Source organism: Phascolarctos cinereus, unplaced genomic scaffold, assembly GCF_003287225.1.
Source record: "Phascolarctos cinereus isolate Bilbo 61053 unplaced genomic scaffold, phaCin_HiC Scaffold_5;HRSCAF=322, whole genome shotgun sequence".
Classification (NCBI taxonomy): domain Eukaryota; kingdom Metazoa; phylum Chordata; class Mammalia; order Diprotodontia; family Phascolarctidae; genus Phascolarctos; species Phascolarctos cinereus.
In genome coordinates, this window is record NW_027555958.1 from 11,584,087 (window position 1) to 11,598,185 (window position 14,099).

At 50.7% G+C, this 14,099-nt stretch overlaps 1 protein-coding gene across 1 annotated transcript; it reads right to left on the reverse strand.

Moving 5' to 3' along the window:
* Positions 1 to 7,478: 7,478 nt before the first annotated feature.
* On the reverse strand, positions 7,479 to 12,354 carry HES6 (hes family bHLH transcription factor 6). Its single transcript, XM_020972228.2, has 4 exons — positions 11,839 to 12,354; positions 11,528 to 11,614; positions 11,285 to 11,366; positions 7,479 to 9,580 (listed from the first exon to the last, which is right to left on the reverse strand). Exons 1-4 carry the CDS (start codon positions 11,917 to 11,919, stop codon positions 9,129 to 9,131), a joined length of 702 nt encoding a protein of 233 aa, XP_020827887.1. The 5' UTR covers positions 11,920 to 12,354; the 3' UTR covers positions 7,479 to 9,128.
* Between the last annotated feature and the right edge of the window lie 1,745 nt (positions 12,355 to 14,099).

The following is a 14,099-nucleotide window of genomic DNA, read 5'->3' on the forward strand; positions in this document are numbered from 1 at the left end:
TTCTCCGCTGAGCCTCAGTTTCCTTATCTGTAAAATGAGGGGAACAGACTTGTTGGCCTTTAAGGCTCCTTCCAACTCTTGTGATTCTGTCACTCCCTTTCTCTGGGCCTCAGTGTGCTCATCTGTCAAATGAGAGGATTGGTGGAAATGTTGATCCTCTGTTGCTCTAAAGCTAAGATCCCATGACCCCCAGGGCCTGACTGAGCTCCCCTCCTGTCTCTGTGCTCCTTGGATGGTGACCTCATTCAGCGTTTGAGCACGAGATGGCGGCAGAGAGCCAGTGTAGACCAACTCATTGGGCATCTCCTTTTTGCTGCTGCAGTTTTCCTCTGCTGTCCCACCTGTCTACAAGCACCTACTGTGTGCCGGGGACTTTACACACAGCTAAATTCCCAAGAACTCGCATTTAAAGCTGGAAGGAACCTTGGAGACCAAATACCACCCCCTCATTTTATAGCCCAAAGTCCCACTGATAGGCTGGGTCTTCCTGAATCTAAGCCCCACCTTCTAACTACTTTTGCACACCAGATTCATCTGAGTTATAAATACAGGGCTTTGTGTTTCTTATAGCTGCATTTCTTTCTTTTTTTAAGTGGTTTCACACTTGGTATCTCCTTAGATATAGTCTCTTATAGCCTCTTTAGGTAAGTTGGTAGTGCAGATACCATAATCCCCATTTATCAGAAAAGGAAACTGAGGCCCCCCCAAAGCCCAGCACCACTGAGCCCATTTATGGCAGAGCCAGGCCTATAGCTTGGGCAGGGGCTGCTTGGACAGGGCCTCCTGCGTCTGGATCTGTTTCTCTTGGGGCCACCCAGCCCTTTGTCTTCAGTTTTTTCCCTTTGTGCCCTCTGGTACCACAGACTTGAAGGAGGGAAGGATGTCTGAAGGCTGGGCAGGACAGCTCCAAGCTAAATCCAGTCTATGCTCGAGGTCCATGGCCTGCTGCTCCTCTGGGATGGATGGAAAAGATGCTGAGAACCATTTCCTTAATCATCTCCATCAGTTCTTACAGGGATCCAGCTGGGGAGACACCCAACCTAGCCTTCAGCCTCCCTCTGCTTTGGGCAAAATGCTTCTCCACACCATGACGGAAGCAACCAGGCCTAGGCCTGCCCCAGGATCCTTCAACCAACCCAGCCCAGCTCAGCCCAGCCTAGCCCAGCCCAGCCCAGCCCAGCCCAGCCCAGCTCAGCCCAGCCTAATCCAGCCTAGCCCAGCCCAGCCCAGCCTAACCCAGCCCAGCCCAGCCCAGCCCAGCTCAGCCCAGCCCAGCCCAGCCTAATCCAGCCCAGCTCAGCCCCTGCCACTGGCTCCCTCTTCTTGCTCACTCTGATCCCCCTCCCCAGCCCAACCCTAGCCTTCCTTGGAGCTTGCTCCAGAGGCCAGGGGCCCCAGGCTCATTAGGCATGGTAGATAGGCCTGGTACATAGAGGGTGGTCCTGGCCAAGCCTTCTAGAAAGTACTACATATCTGAGAGGCAGTACTTCCTCCCATCACTCAAAATAAGTCTCTTCCACCGAGCAAGGGGTCTCCGTGTGACATCGGCCAAGTCAGTTCTTCTCCTGCCTCATTTGCAAAACCAGGGGACCTGGCTGGGTTACCTCTTACCTCCTGAGGCTGTGGGACAATAAAACCATGGAGTTATGGACTTGGAAGGGGGAACCTCCCCCTCCTCCATTCCACTTTCAGGCTGTTCTCTCTGGCAGGAAGGGTGGTTTCTTGTTTGAGTTTGTTGGGGTTTTTTTTTGCAAAATCCAGCCTTAATCGGCCCCTTTGCAGCTTCCCTTATTGCCCCTGGCGTTGTAAGTTGTAAGGGGTTAACGGAATGCAGCCCTGGTTTCATTAGGGTCCTGTCCCACAAGGCCAGAGCACACTGGTAGTGCCTGTCAGAGGTGGCATTTAACGCCGGGTCCCTTTACTCACCAGCCAGTGATCTTGTCTAATGTAGGAGAATCCCTGCCTCACAGACACTGAAGGTGGGGGAGCTGAAAGAATGAAGGAAGAAAGAAAGAAGATGCCAACAGTATCTCATTTGATCCACACAACCCTGGAAGGTAGGTGCTATTACTATCCTCATTTTACAGTTGAGGAAACTGAGGCAGACAGAGGTGAAGTGACTTGTCCAGGGTCACATAGCAAACGTCTAAGTAAAGTGTAGTAAGTGTCTAGGAAGACAGCCTGAAGTCTATGATATAAATTCCCTAACCTGGCCTTCGAAGCCTTCTGAACCAGCTCTGACCCAGTATGGCAGAATGGAATGGAAAAGACACTAATTCAGGGGTCAGAAAACCTGGCTCTGACACTTTCCATCTCTTTGACCTCTAGCAAGTTATTTCACTGCTCCTTGAGCCTCAGTTTCCCCTTCTGTCAAATGAGGAGGTTAGGCTCCCTTCTCAGTTAGCATGTAGGATCTCACACAATCCCCAGGTCCAGGCTCAGCCTCTGGGCCACATCAAAGAGCATGATCGGCTGGAGGGAAGGGCTTCCAGGACAGCTGGCCTGGCCAGGCTGGGAGGCTTCCTGCCTTTAGCAGCCCCTTGTCAGAAATGACACCTTCTTGCTCAGTCTCAGTGACTGGGGCCCAGATGCCTCCATCAAAGAAGGCTCTTGTTTGGGGAAGGAACAAGGCCACACATGCACACACCTGGGCCGACCACAAAGCATGGAGGCTGGGGGATGGGAGTCAGGAAAGGGGGAAGAAGGATTGTTGTTTTTTCCTTTTTAAGACTTCTGTAAATCCAGGGATTGCCGTGTCCCCTTCATAGGTCCTTCACAGTCCACAGGACCTTAGCTTCTACCTCGTCCAAAGCCTTCATTTTTACAGAGGTGGAAACTGAGGCCCAGGAGGTTGAGACTTGTCCAGGGTCACACAAGTGGAACATGGTGTGTGTCTCAGACTAAACTCTTGAGCTAATAACATGGGTTTGGACAAGAGGGAGCTTTTCTGGGGGCTGGAATCCCACTCCCACCCCTCATCCCAGGAAAGGTGGAATCCAGACTTCAGGGGAAGGTCTTGTTTGTTTCAAAATAGGATTTTGACATCACAGTTTTTTTCCAGATTCATCTCCTCACAAATCCCCAAGAACTGAATCTCTTCTTTGGTGATAGGGCAGAGGCCCCATCCCCCACCATGCTCACATACTTGTAACAAAGAAAAGTGTTGCATTGTTGCCCTTTTTGATACATTGTTGTCACTTCCCACAGCCATCTCCCTTCCTTCCTCAGGGGCCATAAAACTATCTCTTGCAACAAAGTCCTTCAGTGAGTGAAACTGAGCAACCCCTAAGATCTCTCTGACAAAGTATGCCCCATTTCCCACCTATGGTCCACCACCTCTCAGCTTCACCATTGGACACTGCGGTGACCGGCGTTGTCTAAAAGGAAAACCTGTTAAGTGCCAACCACCATATGGAGACCTGACACTGTCTCTTTCCCTGGAGCCCCTCCCACTTCTATGCTGAGGGGAGGGACCGATATGTCAGTATCTGTTCCTCAGAACCCAAATGGCCAGGGAACTTCCCAGCCTCATCATTGCCCCAACTTGGTCTTCTATTTAGTGATGTTGGTTTAGTCATAGCCCTTACTTGTCTGTTATTCCTTATGGTACAAATTATATTTATATTCAAATGCTGGCCATGTTAACAACAGTAGCTGGTGGTAATAGGGCTTTTAAAGTTTGCCAATGATGTTATTTACACAGTAGCTCATTTGTTCCTTGCAATCATCCTGAGAGGCAGGTGCTCTTATTAACCCTCTTCTACAAGGAGACTGAGTTCAAAGAAGCAGGTGACTTCCCAGAATTGTATAAGCAGGGAGGATATGAGGCTGCATTCAAACTCAGGTCTTTCTGACTCCGAGCCTACTGCTTTATCCATTAAAATACATTATAAGCTTCATCCACATTCTGACAATCAGACTTGATTCCAAATGGCTTCCCCCACCCCCGATAATCAAATACACTCTCAAGGGATTCAGTGTGGTTCAGTGGGAGGAGGTCTGAATGAGGACTCAGAGGCACTGGGTTCAAATTCTCCCTTTGGTACTTGTTACCTTAATGACTTTAGGTAAGTCCCTCCTACTCTCTGAACCTCAGTTTCCCCTTCCAGCTCAAAATCTGCAAAGCCAAATCTCCATGAGAGTTAGAAGGGACCACAGATATCATCTAGTTCTCAAACTTTTTGGCCTTAGGTCCCCTTTGCCCTCTAAAAAATTATTAAGGCTCCCCAGGAGCTTCCATCTATGTGATTTATATCTATTGATATTGACCGTATCAGAAATTAAAACACTTATATTTTAAAATGTTTTTTAAAATTATAATAATGAATCCACTGCATGTTAACATAAATAACTTATTTTTATTTTTTATTTATTTATTGCTAGGCAATGAGGTTAAGTGACCTGCCCAGGGTCACACAGCTAGTAAGTGTCAAGTGTCTGAGGCCGGATTTGAACTCAAGTCATTCTGACTCCAGGGCCAGTGTTCTATCCACTGGGCCACCTAGCTTCCCCCAATAACTTATTTTTGTGATAAATAACCAGATTTTCCAAAACAAAAGACTTCGTGAGAAGAGAGGAAGTGTTTTATGTATCATTGCAAATCCCTTTAATGGCTGGCTTACTAGGAGACAGTAGGATTCTCGGATCTGCTTCTGCATTCAGTTTGTTCTGATTTGTTGTTTTGGTTGAAGTCTGTGAAGAAAATATGGCCTTCCACAGATGTGCAGTTGGAAAAGAGAGGAGTATTTTAACATGTAAATACTGTCTTAGTATTGTTAATGAGAATAGTTTTGACATCAAGAACCCCTTGAAAGGTCTCGGGGACTCTCAGGGACCAGGGACCACACTTTGGGAACTGATGCTCTAGATCAATCCTCTCAGTTTAGAGGGGGAAACTGAGGCCTAGGAAAAGGAAAGGATTGCCCAAGGTCACATAGTAAAAAGTAGAATCAAGATTTGAACCCAGGTCTTTTCAGTCAGAACTGATCACTCTTTCCCTTACTCCATTCTTCTTGTATCAAGGAAATTAAAAATGAGGGACCCAGGACTCCATCCTCAGTGTTTTAGGCAATGACCATCCCTCCATGGCCCTACCTCTCCATGGGGATCCCCATTCACCCTTTCCCTTCCCCATATTACAGGCCATCAGGATCTCACACACCTTCACTCCCACCCTCTCCCGCAGGGCTGCCCTCAAGGGCTGGGAGGGTCCCTGTGGCAGCTAGGAAGAGGAGGGAAGTCAAAGTTCTGGGAACCAGCCACCGTCCCCCTCTTCCACACTCCGGGGGCCCAACAGGCTCTACCCCCAGCCCTTTGCTGGATTTTAAGGAAGGCCCAATCACATTCAAAAGGAGGCCCCTTTTGGCGGCCCAAGGTCCACTTTGCCCTTGACTCTACATTACAAAGGAGTGTCCAGCTGGGTTGGGGTGAGGATCTTTTCATGCAACTGCTGGGCTACAGAGCACCTACTGTGTGCACACCAAGAGGTTAAATAACTTGCCTAAGGTAATACTTCTAAATGGCAGTGCTGGAATTTGAACATGGGACCTCAGAGTCCAGATGCAACATTCACCCCATTGCAACAAATCATGTCCCACATCTGAGGGGCCCAGAGAAGATTTCTGCTCTCCAGGCCGTTAGGATCTAGTGGAGATCTAGGATCTTAGCGTCCTAAGAAGTTCCCTTCGGAAACCTGAGGGGCTGGGGCCAGGAATTAAAGGAGATTGGGAGCTTGGATACTGTTCAGTATATCACTGGGCTGGAGATAGTGGAAGGGCCCGTAAGTAAGAGTGGGTCCAGTCTTGGGGAACACACAGCCCTAGCCCTTCAGATCAGCCCCAGGAAAGGCCTTCTGGACCCCGTTCCAAACTGCTTCCCCAATCCTTTCCCTCCTTCCCCCCACCCATATCCTGAGACCAGCCTGGCCAGTAAAACTTCTAAAAGGTCGATGGTCAACTATTTACCCTTCTGTAAAATGAAATTATAAACTTAACCAGCCAAACATAGACATTTCTGTATGCAATGAACCAAAAAGAAGGTTGGACATGAAACTCAACTTTCTCTTATTTTCATTTCCTTCTGTGTGTGTGTGCGTGTGTGTGTGCGTGTGTGTTTTATATTTTGTAGATCCTTTTTGTGTGTCTGTATTATTTGCTCTGCCCCCTCCCCCAGAGAAGCTTCACCTTGGAGCAAATAACAAATTTGGTTCTTCGACCTCACTGTAAAAACCCCACCACCACACCTGAGGTCACAGGGCCCCAGACTTGGAACTGGATGGGGTCTTCTGGGTCATCTAATCCAAGCCCTTCATTTTGCAGATGGCACCACTGAGGCCCAGAGGCCAAATGACTTGGCCAAGGTCATCTCAGACAGCCAATAAGGGGCAGGACCAAGTCATCAGGGAAAGGATGACTATGTACTCGTTTCATTTTTGAGCCAACGAAACTCTTCAAACATGAACACGACTCACTTAGGACCAGATGCTATCAATTTAGCACAGGTAGCCTTCAACTTGTATGTCCTAGAGCTCTTGGGTAGTCTGACCGCTCTATGTCATAGTACTCCTCACCCACCCTCCGTTTCCCAGCCCTCCTTCATCTCAGTACTTTTCCTGGGACTTCTCCCAAATGATCCAGTCCACAGCGTGTTTACATAGTTGTTGGAATGGTGTCTCCCATTTTTTTCCCCTTTCCTTATATCCCTAATGCTTAGCACAATGCCTTGCACATAACAGGTGCTTGTTGACCAGATATCTGAAGAAGCCTACATACCCCTTCTCAGAATTATATTTTTTAATAATTGAAAGAAATTTCAATTAAAACATTAGTGAAAATAATTTTTCCCCATCCCAGTTCACAGATCCGCTAAGGGTTCCATGGACCCCAGCTTGATTCTTTGATTTAGAATTAGAAGGACTTAGAGACCATGGAGGGCAACTCCCCATCCCCCATTTTATAGAGGAAGAGATTGATGAGATCACAGGACCACTGAAGTCAGGATTCAACCCTCCCCCTCCCTCTCACGGCCCTTTCTTGGAGTATTAGAAAGAACGCTGGGCACGGGGTCAGAAGACCTGGGATCTTCTTCTATTTCTGTGATTGTTGTACAGGTCACCTCCCTTCTTAATATGTAAAACAAAGGGTGGGACAGGAGGATCTCTGAAGATCAAAAGGTAGAAGGAGGTCAGGTAGCCATGGGTCCTACCAGGATGGAGTTCTGGCCAGGGGCAGGAAACCTTCAAAGTCCCACCTAATTTGCACATCAAACCCCACCATCCTCTCTAAAGTAAAAGGTTTCTCCATCAAATCTCACTTGTCTAAGGGGAGCCTGGTCCCTGTTCATCCCCCACTCCCTTCCACTTAAGAGAATTCAGCACAACTGGACTGCCATCTGGGCAACCACATGGTAGGGGGAGGCAGAATGGGGAGGGCCAGAGATCAACCTTTATTTAAAGAAGATTCCAAACCCACAAGGCTTAATAAATTCTGTATACATTTTATTATTCCAAAGTCTCTTTCACAATACCAACTCATGGCCCATAAGACAGTTGTCCCAGAGCTAGAGATGTTGTGTAACAACAAACCAGGCTCCTCCCAGATGTGCCCCAGATGTCTCCGGTCCTCCATGTTTGAACCCCGGTTGGTATTCAAGTCCTTGTTTGGAAAAGTTTGCAATGGCAGGACTTCATTGAGTCCTCAAAACCTTTCCCCCTTAGAGTTAGCCCATCCCTGCTCCCCCACTGTGTCCTGGTGGGCAGACTCCCAGAATCCTTGCACAAAGAGACATACACAGTCTCTCTGGGCCTCTACAGTATCTTGGGAAGGGTGGCAGAGATAGGCACAGAGTGCAGTAAGTTTCAAGGCGGAGGCTGGGTCTTCCTGGGCCTCCCAAAACAAAGTTGGAAGTGCTGGACCCTGCTAAGTAAGGTTGGGGGGATTCTGTTACAATTTGAGGCCTTATGAACACCTCCTCCCAAAGGTCTGCCTCCAGCAAGATATTAGTTTCTCTGATCTAACTCTGAGCATTAAAATGTCAAAAAGATAACATTTGGTTCCAACATATTCACAATATCCCTTGTGTAGGAAATAAGTGCTGAGTCGCTCAGTGTTTCCTCAACAAAAGACACATATCCAATAATGAATCTAGGAACCAACCACACTCCCAAAGCCCATAAGCTCCGTTTTTTTTTTATTAAAAGAAAAATGTTTTAAAGTTGGTAGTACCCTAAGATATACTATTTCAAAGTCTGCCAAATGCAAACCACTCAGGAGGCTCTTTTCTCACTGGTCCCCCTGCCGTGTGTGTGTGTGTGTGTGTGTGTGTGTGTGTGTGTGTGTGAGAGTGTGTGTGAGATTGTGTGTCTCCCCCTTTCCTTTTCTGCTTTCTCTAGCCTTCCCCTTCCCTAATGGCAGAAAAAAGAACACAGGACCCTATCCATCATTAAGTGCCTAGAGGGCAGGGCCTTTGCCATTACCCTCTACCTCCCTCAACTCAGCACAGAATAGGTACTGTCTGTTGACTGACTAAATGAGTGACTAGTAAGTAAATACCAAGCCCTGGCTGGGATTTTGTGTGCTTCCTTCTCTAGGACACTTGGGTGACGTGTAAAATTAAGTCAGTTTACAGGTTCCTAAGTTTCCCCAGCCACCCCAGACCACAGCCCCTTACCTGATGCCCCATCAGAAGCAGAAGAATGTAGCAGACTCCTAGACCTTGGCTTTGGAGTGGTGGTGGTGGGAGCTAACTTTAAACTGGGCCCTTTCCTGGGCTGCTACTGGTTCCCTATCCCCCCCCCAAGAAAAAGGTGGAACCAAGAAAAGCTAAAGGAAAATATACAAAACAAAATCCTCCCCAACACTCAAAAGGCACTGGGGAAATTCAACTGTATGGGCCTATCAGCCCACTGGCCAGCTACTCTTCATGTCTGCAAACTCAGACCCTAGACAGACAGACAGAGAGACACACAGATCTAGGATCCAGTCAACGAGTCCAACCTGGGCCTGTAGCAGGAGGCCAGGGAAAAGAAGGAGGAGGAGTGGAAGGAGAGAAAGGGAAGGGGAGCCAGCCAGGTGCATCCCATCCCCCTCAAACCCATGAGGCAGCTCAGGGAGCTCCCCTCCCTCAACTCATCACCAAGGTCTCCACATGCACTTGGAAACAGCAGAGGAAGCCAAGCTGCTGGGGATGCAGAGGGCAGCGTCCAGCCCTTCCTGGGCCACCTGGCTCAGTTCTACCTCAGAGGCCTCTTCTAGGTCAGAGCAAATGTCCTCACTAGGTGACAAGGACACAGGGCTGGGTAATGGGGACAAGGGGCCCCCAGGGGAGCCCAGGCTGTCTCCCCCAGGCCACAGGCTGCCTCCAGGTCCAGCTGCCACAGCGTCCCCCAGAACATCTCCAAGCAGGGCTTGGAAGCTGGCGCCTTCGTTGAGGGGCATGGACTCCAGCAGGTGGTTGAGGAGCTCAGCAGCAATGGCAGCATCAATGCCTGGGCAGGTGGAGACGAAGGTATGCACCTCATGCATGCACTGAATGTAGCCAGCTGCAAAGCGTTCACTCGCCTCCCGGTGGAGTTTGTCCGATTCTGCAGCCAGGCACAGGAGAAAGGCTTAGAAAGCGAGAAAGACAGAGGGGGAGAGCACACACCCAGCCTCCCTCCACAGGCAAGGAAAGCAGGCAGAGAGCCAGCCCAGATCCTTCCCCACAAGGGCCCGGATCCCACTAGATGGCCAAGGGCTATGGTGGAAGGGATTGGGGGTGTAAGCTTCCAGACTCAGTCAACAAGTATTCCTTAAGCGGCCCCCTACACTACACGCAAGGCACTGTACCAGGCTCTAGGGGCGCAAAGACAGAAGTAAAACAGTCCTTTGCTTGAGGAGCGAGTATAAGATTCCACCTGACAAAATCTTGGGGTTTTCTCTAGGGATGCGTCACAGAATCAATCAGGTAACAAGGTTTTTTTAAGGCCAGACAAGGTCAGAAACAACACTATGCCTGCCTGCTCTCAAGGAGTTTACAATCTATCATGTAACATGCACAGAAAAATATAAACACCCACAAAAGAAATGTACAAGGGGGGGGACGCTAGCAGCAAATGGCTCCTGGGCTCAGCCTTGAGGGAGCTTGGAGCTCTAAGGCACTGAGTGAGGAGGGCTAATATGCCAGGCTGAGCCAAAGCCATACCCCAAAAGGCTTGCCTGCCTATATCCCTAACAAGTGCCACTCCAGCCTTTGCTTGGAGACTGTAATGAGGAACAGCTCACTACTGTCTTAAACCTTGGGGACAGGGGTCAGGGGCTAAAGAGGGTTAGCCACTGGAAGAAAGGAGAAGCCAGGAAGGTCTGTCCATATTCCAGTGAAAAGAGAGTTGGATTCACATGACCTAGGTCCTCATCTGGATTCTGCCCCTCAACAGCCCTGCAATTTTGGATAAGTCAGTTCTCTCTGGGCTTCTGAAGACAGAGGTGAGAAGTCTGGACCAAGGGGCCTCTGAGGTCCCTTCCAGATCTAGACCTCTAGCAAGAGGCTTAACTTTCCTGGGACCATTTTCTCATCAGCAAAATGAGGAAGGGGGCTGGGTTAGGTCAGTAGTTCTTTGCTTGGGGTCAACTTGTTTTTAAAAAAATAATTTGATAACTGTATTTCAACGTAATTGTCATCATATGCAGTTTTGTGCACTTAAAAACATGAATTTGACCTGTGGTCTCTCAGGTTTCCTCAGACTGCCAGTGGGGGCCATGGCACTAAAAAGGATCAGAACCTGGACACCACAGTGTCTCTAAGGGCCCCAACAGTTCTAAATCTATGATCTGATGAAGGGGCTACCAACCGATGGATCAAGCAATCAGTCCATCAATGGACAAACACTTCTTGAGGGCTAAGAATAGGGGATGCAAAGAAAAGGCAAAACCTGTCCCTGCCCTCGAAGAACTTACATGTTGAAGTGTACATTTGACTAGAAATCAGTACACCCATCAGAAGGGAAAGCAAGGTAGTCTGAGCTGGAAATCTAGGATCCCGGGATCCTAGCGCCTAGAACAGAGCCTGGTGCTCAAGCTCCTTCACTGACTGCGGAACAGGTGGATAAGGGGGAGGTGAGGGTCTGGGAGTCCCTGGGCACCAGATCCTCGGGCTCCAAGGAGTAGGTGCGCTCACACTCTCGAGCAGGGCTGAAGTGAGGACTGAGGGGTACGGGGAAGGGGAGCCCTCCCAAGTGTAGTGAAAGACGGAGAGGAGGCAGGGGGAGGAGAAGCAGGGGGCAGAGAGCTGGGGCAGGGGGCTCACTCACCCAGGGACCGGTTCTGGAGGACGCCCTGCACTCGCTTCACCGTCAGTTCCAACACCTCCGCGTTCTCCATCTTCATCTGAAACTAACCGGGGCCGGAGGAAAGGGAGGGAAACAGGTAAGCAGATGGGGGCGGAAATGGTCCGGGGCAGGGGCAGTCTCTGTCTGTGTCTCGGTCTCTCCCCCCTCCTCCTAGCCCCTCCGTCCCTCCTTGGGGCTCCTCTGGACCACCCTCGGGCTGGTTACCTCGGCGTCAGCTAGGATCAAGCGCAACTCTTGTAAGCTCTCGTTTATCCGGGCTCTCCGCTTCTTCTCTACCAGCGGCTTCCTGGCCTGGAAGGAAAGAGGGAGAGGGAGACGCAGTGAAGCCCCCCCGCACCCCGAGGCCCGGTGGAGGAACCTCAGCTCCCACCCGGGCTGCTTCTGGGCCAGAGGGCCTGGGTTCGAATCCCGCCTCTGCAGTGTGCCGCGGGGCGGCTCCAGGACCGCAAGCAGGGACTACTCTAGAAGATCTCCAAGCGCCCTTCCAACGGGGCGGGGTGGAGGGGCCCCCTCACCTTTCGGTCTCCCTTCGCCTCCCAGAGATCATCCTCCTCCCGCCCGGAGCGGCTTCGGCTGGGCCGGAAAGACGGGGCCATGATTGGCAGCCGGGCGGTGGGCGAGACAGACGGAACGAAGGGGAACAGAAAGACCGGAACCCTCCCCGAGCCCAGGAGGCTTTTGTGGCGAGAGCCCGAGCTCTGCTCGCGGGCGCCTGGGGCAGTGGGGTTGGGCCTGGGGGTGGGGCGGAGATCTGGAGGGGCGGAGACCTGGGCGGGGAGAGAGGGGGGTCCAAAGGGAGACTCCAGGGGGAAAGGGGGAAGGGAGGAGCGAAAGAAGGAAAGGAAGAGGGGGAGGGGGCAAGGAGGAGCGGAGGCGAAAAGCAGGAAGGGAGAGGAGGCAGGAGAAGAAAGGGGAGGGGGTAAGCGAGGAGGAGGAGGGAGAAGGAAAAGGGGGAGGAGCAAAAGGTGGAGGGGAAGGGGAGAGAGGAAGAGGAGGTAGGAGGGAGAGAATTGAAGGAGGAGCCAGAGGGCAGAGGGGGAAAGAGGAAGGAGGGATGGGCTAGAGAGAGGGGATGGGGGGGCGGGGCGGGGCGGGCAGCTGTGACTTGGAAAGAAAGAGGGAGGGAGAGTTTGCATGAATCCCTCCAACTACTGGGACTCCCGTCCCCCCAAAACAACCGGGCTCTGTTGCCCCCCCGCCCCGGCCCGGTATTTATATTTGCATCTCAATGGGCTGCGGGAACCTGGGGAGGCCTCTAGTACCACTGGCCACCGAAGCCTTTGTTCGGTCCTGCTGCAGCGGCCGGGAAGCAGCCGGCTGGGACGAGGGCGGGGGGACCAGGGCTGGTCCTAGCCCTGCTCTGCGCCCTCCTGCTGAGGTAGTTTTAGAGACAACTCGGGGAGCTCTGGCTCTGGAGTCAGGGGCTCTGGGTTCAGGTCTCTGGGACTAAGTGACTACTGGGGTGACTTTGGACTGGTCGCTTCCCACTTGAGGGTAGAGCGCTCAGTTCCTCATCTGTGCGTAAAGTGCTGCTGGCCTTGGGCTCCCCAGACTCTGGGACCCCTGCGCGCCCCGGATCGGTGATCCTGCTCGCTTTGCCCAAGTCCCTTCCTCTTCCTCATTCCTGGGTAGAAGCGTAGCTCTAGAGCTGGGAGGGACCCCAGAAGCTACTTAGTACAACTTGCTCATTTCACAGGTCCAGCTGAGATGATTTCTCCAAGGTCACTGAGGTACAAGTTGCCCAGCTTGGGAATGGAAGCCGCTTGAGCACAAAGATGGTTTTCTTTCCACCTTTGTGCCCCATCAGCCAGTCCATAGACGTAGAGTTGGGACCTCGAGTAGTTGCTGAGTCTCCCCAGATTTGTAACTGACCCCATTACCTCCTCCAGGCAGATGAGGCCCCAAATGCTTCCCTCCTGTCTTGGGATTCTGGGCAGGAATGGTGGGTTCCAGCCTGAATGCTGAGGAGAGAGGGGCTGGTGACACCTAACAAGCTGGGTTTTAAAGGGCTCCTTTGCCCACTCTGTGAGTGGTAGGCAGGCTTCCGTTTCCTCCAGTAGTTGGTACTGAAGAGGGAAAACTATTTTGTCCCTATAATCTAGGGCCCCTTAAAGCTACCCTAGGTTTAAGGTAGCAGGGGTCAGCTTTCATTCAAAATCGCATAATGTTTCTCTCCCTAGATCTAATAAAAGACACCTAAGTTTAAAGCAAAAGACATTTAATTAACAGACTAGCAAACAAAGAACAAGGAAAATAAACTACATATAGCTGAGAACTTGTGAGAGAGAGCACATGCCTAGGGGACATAAAACCAACACAAATCAAGTTCCTAGGGCTCCCTCTCAAGTGGGGCACTTTTCTGAATGGATGCATACATGAGTGAAAAGCATTCGTGAAGTTATTATTACATGCTAAGCACTGGGGATCCAGTCACAAAACTGAATGCCTTCTAGAAGCTTACATTCTAATGGGGAGGCACAGTACATGGAGAGGGGAGGTGGCCAGGGAAGTGAATTATGGTCTCAGACATCTCGGGGATGGTGAGTAGAACAGGACAGCAGTCAAGCTCTAGAAAAGAGTGTTGAGTTGGTTACAAAAGAGATGCAGAGGGCGTCCCAGAGTGCAGCCAAGAGGCTTCTCTTCTCCAGGTTTTGGTCTGGTTTTGGAGAGTGGAGCTGCAGTCCCCTGTGTTGACATTTGCTGTTCTCCTCAAGTAGCCACCAGACTACTGTGGTGATAAGAGGCAGAGAAAGAAGGGTAAAAAACAACCCAACAA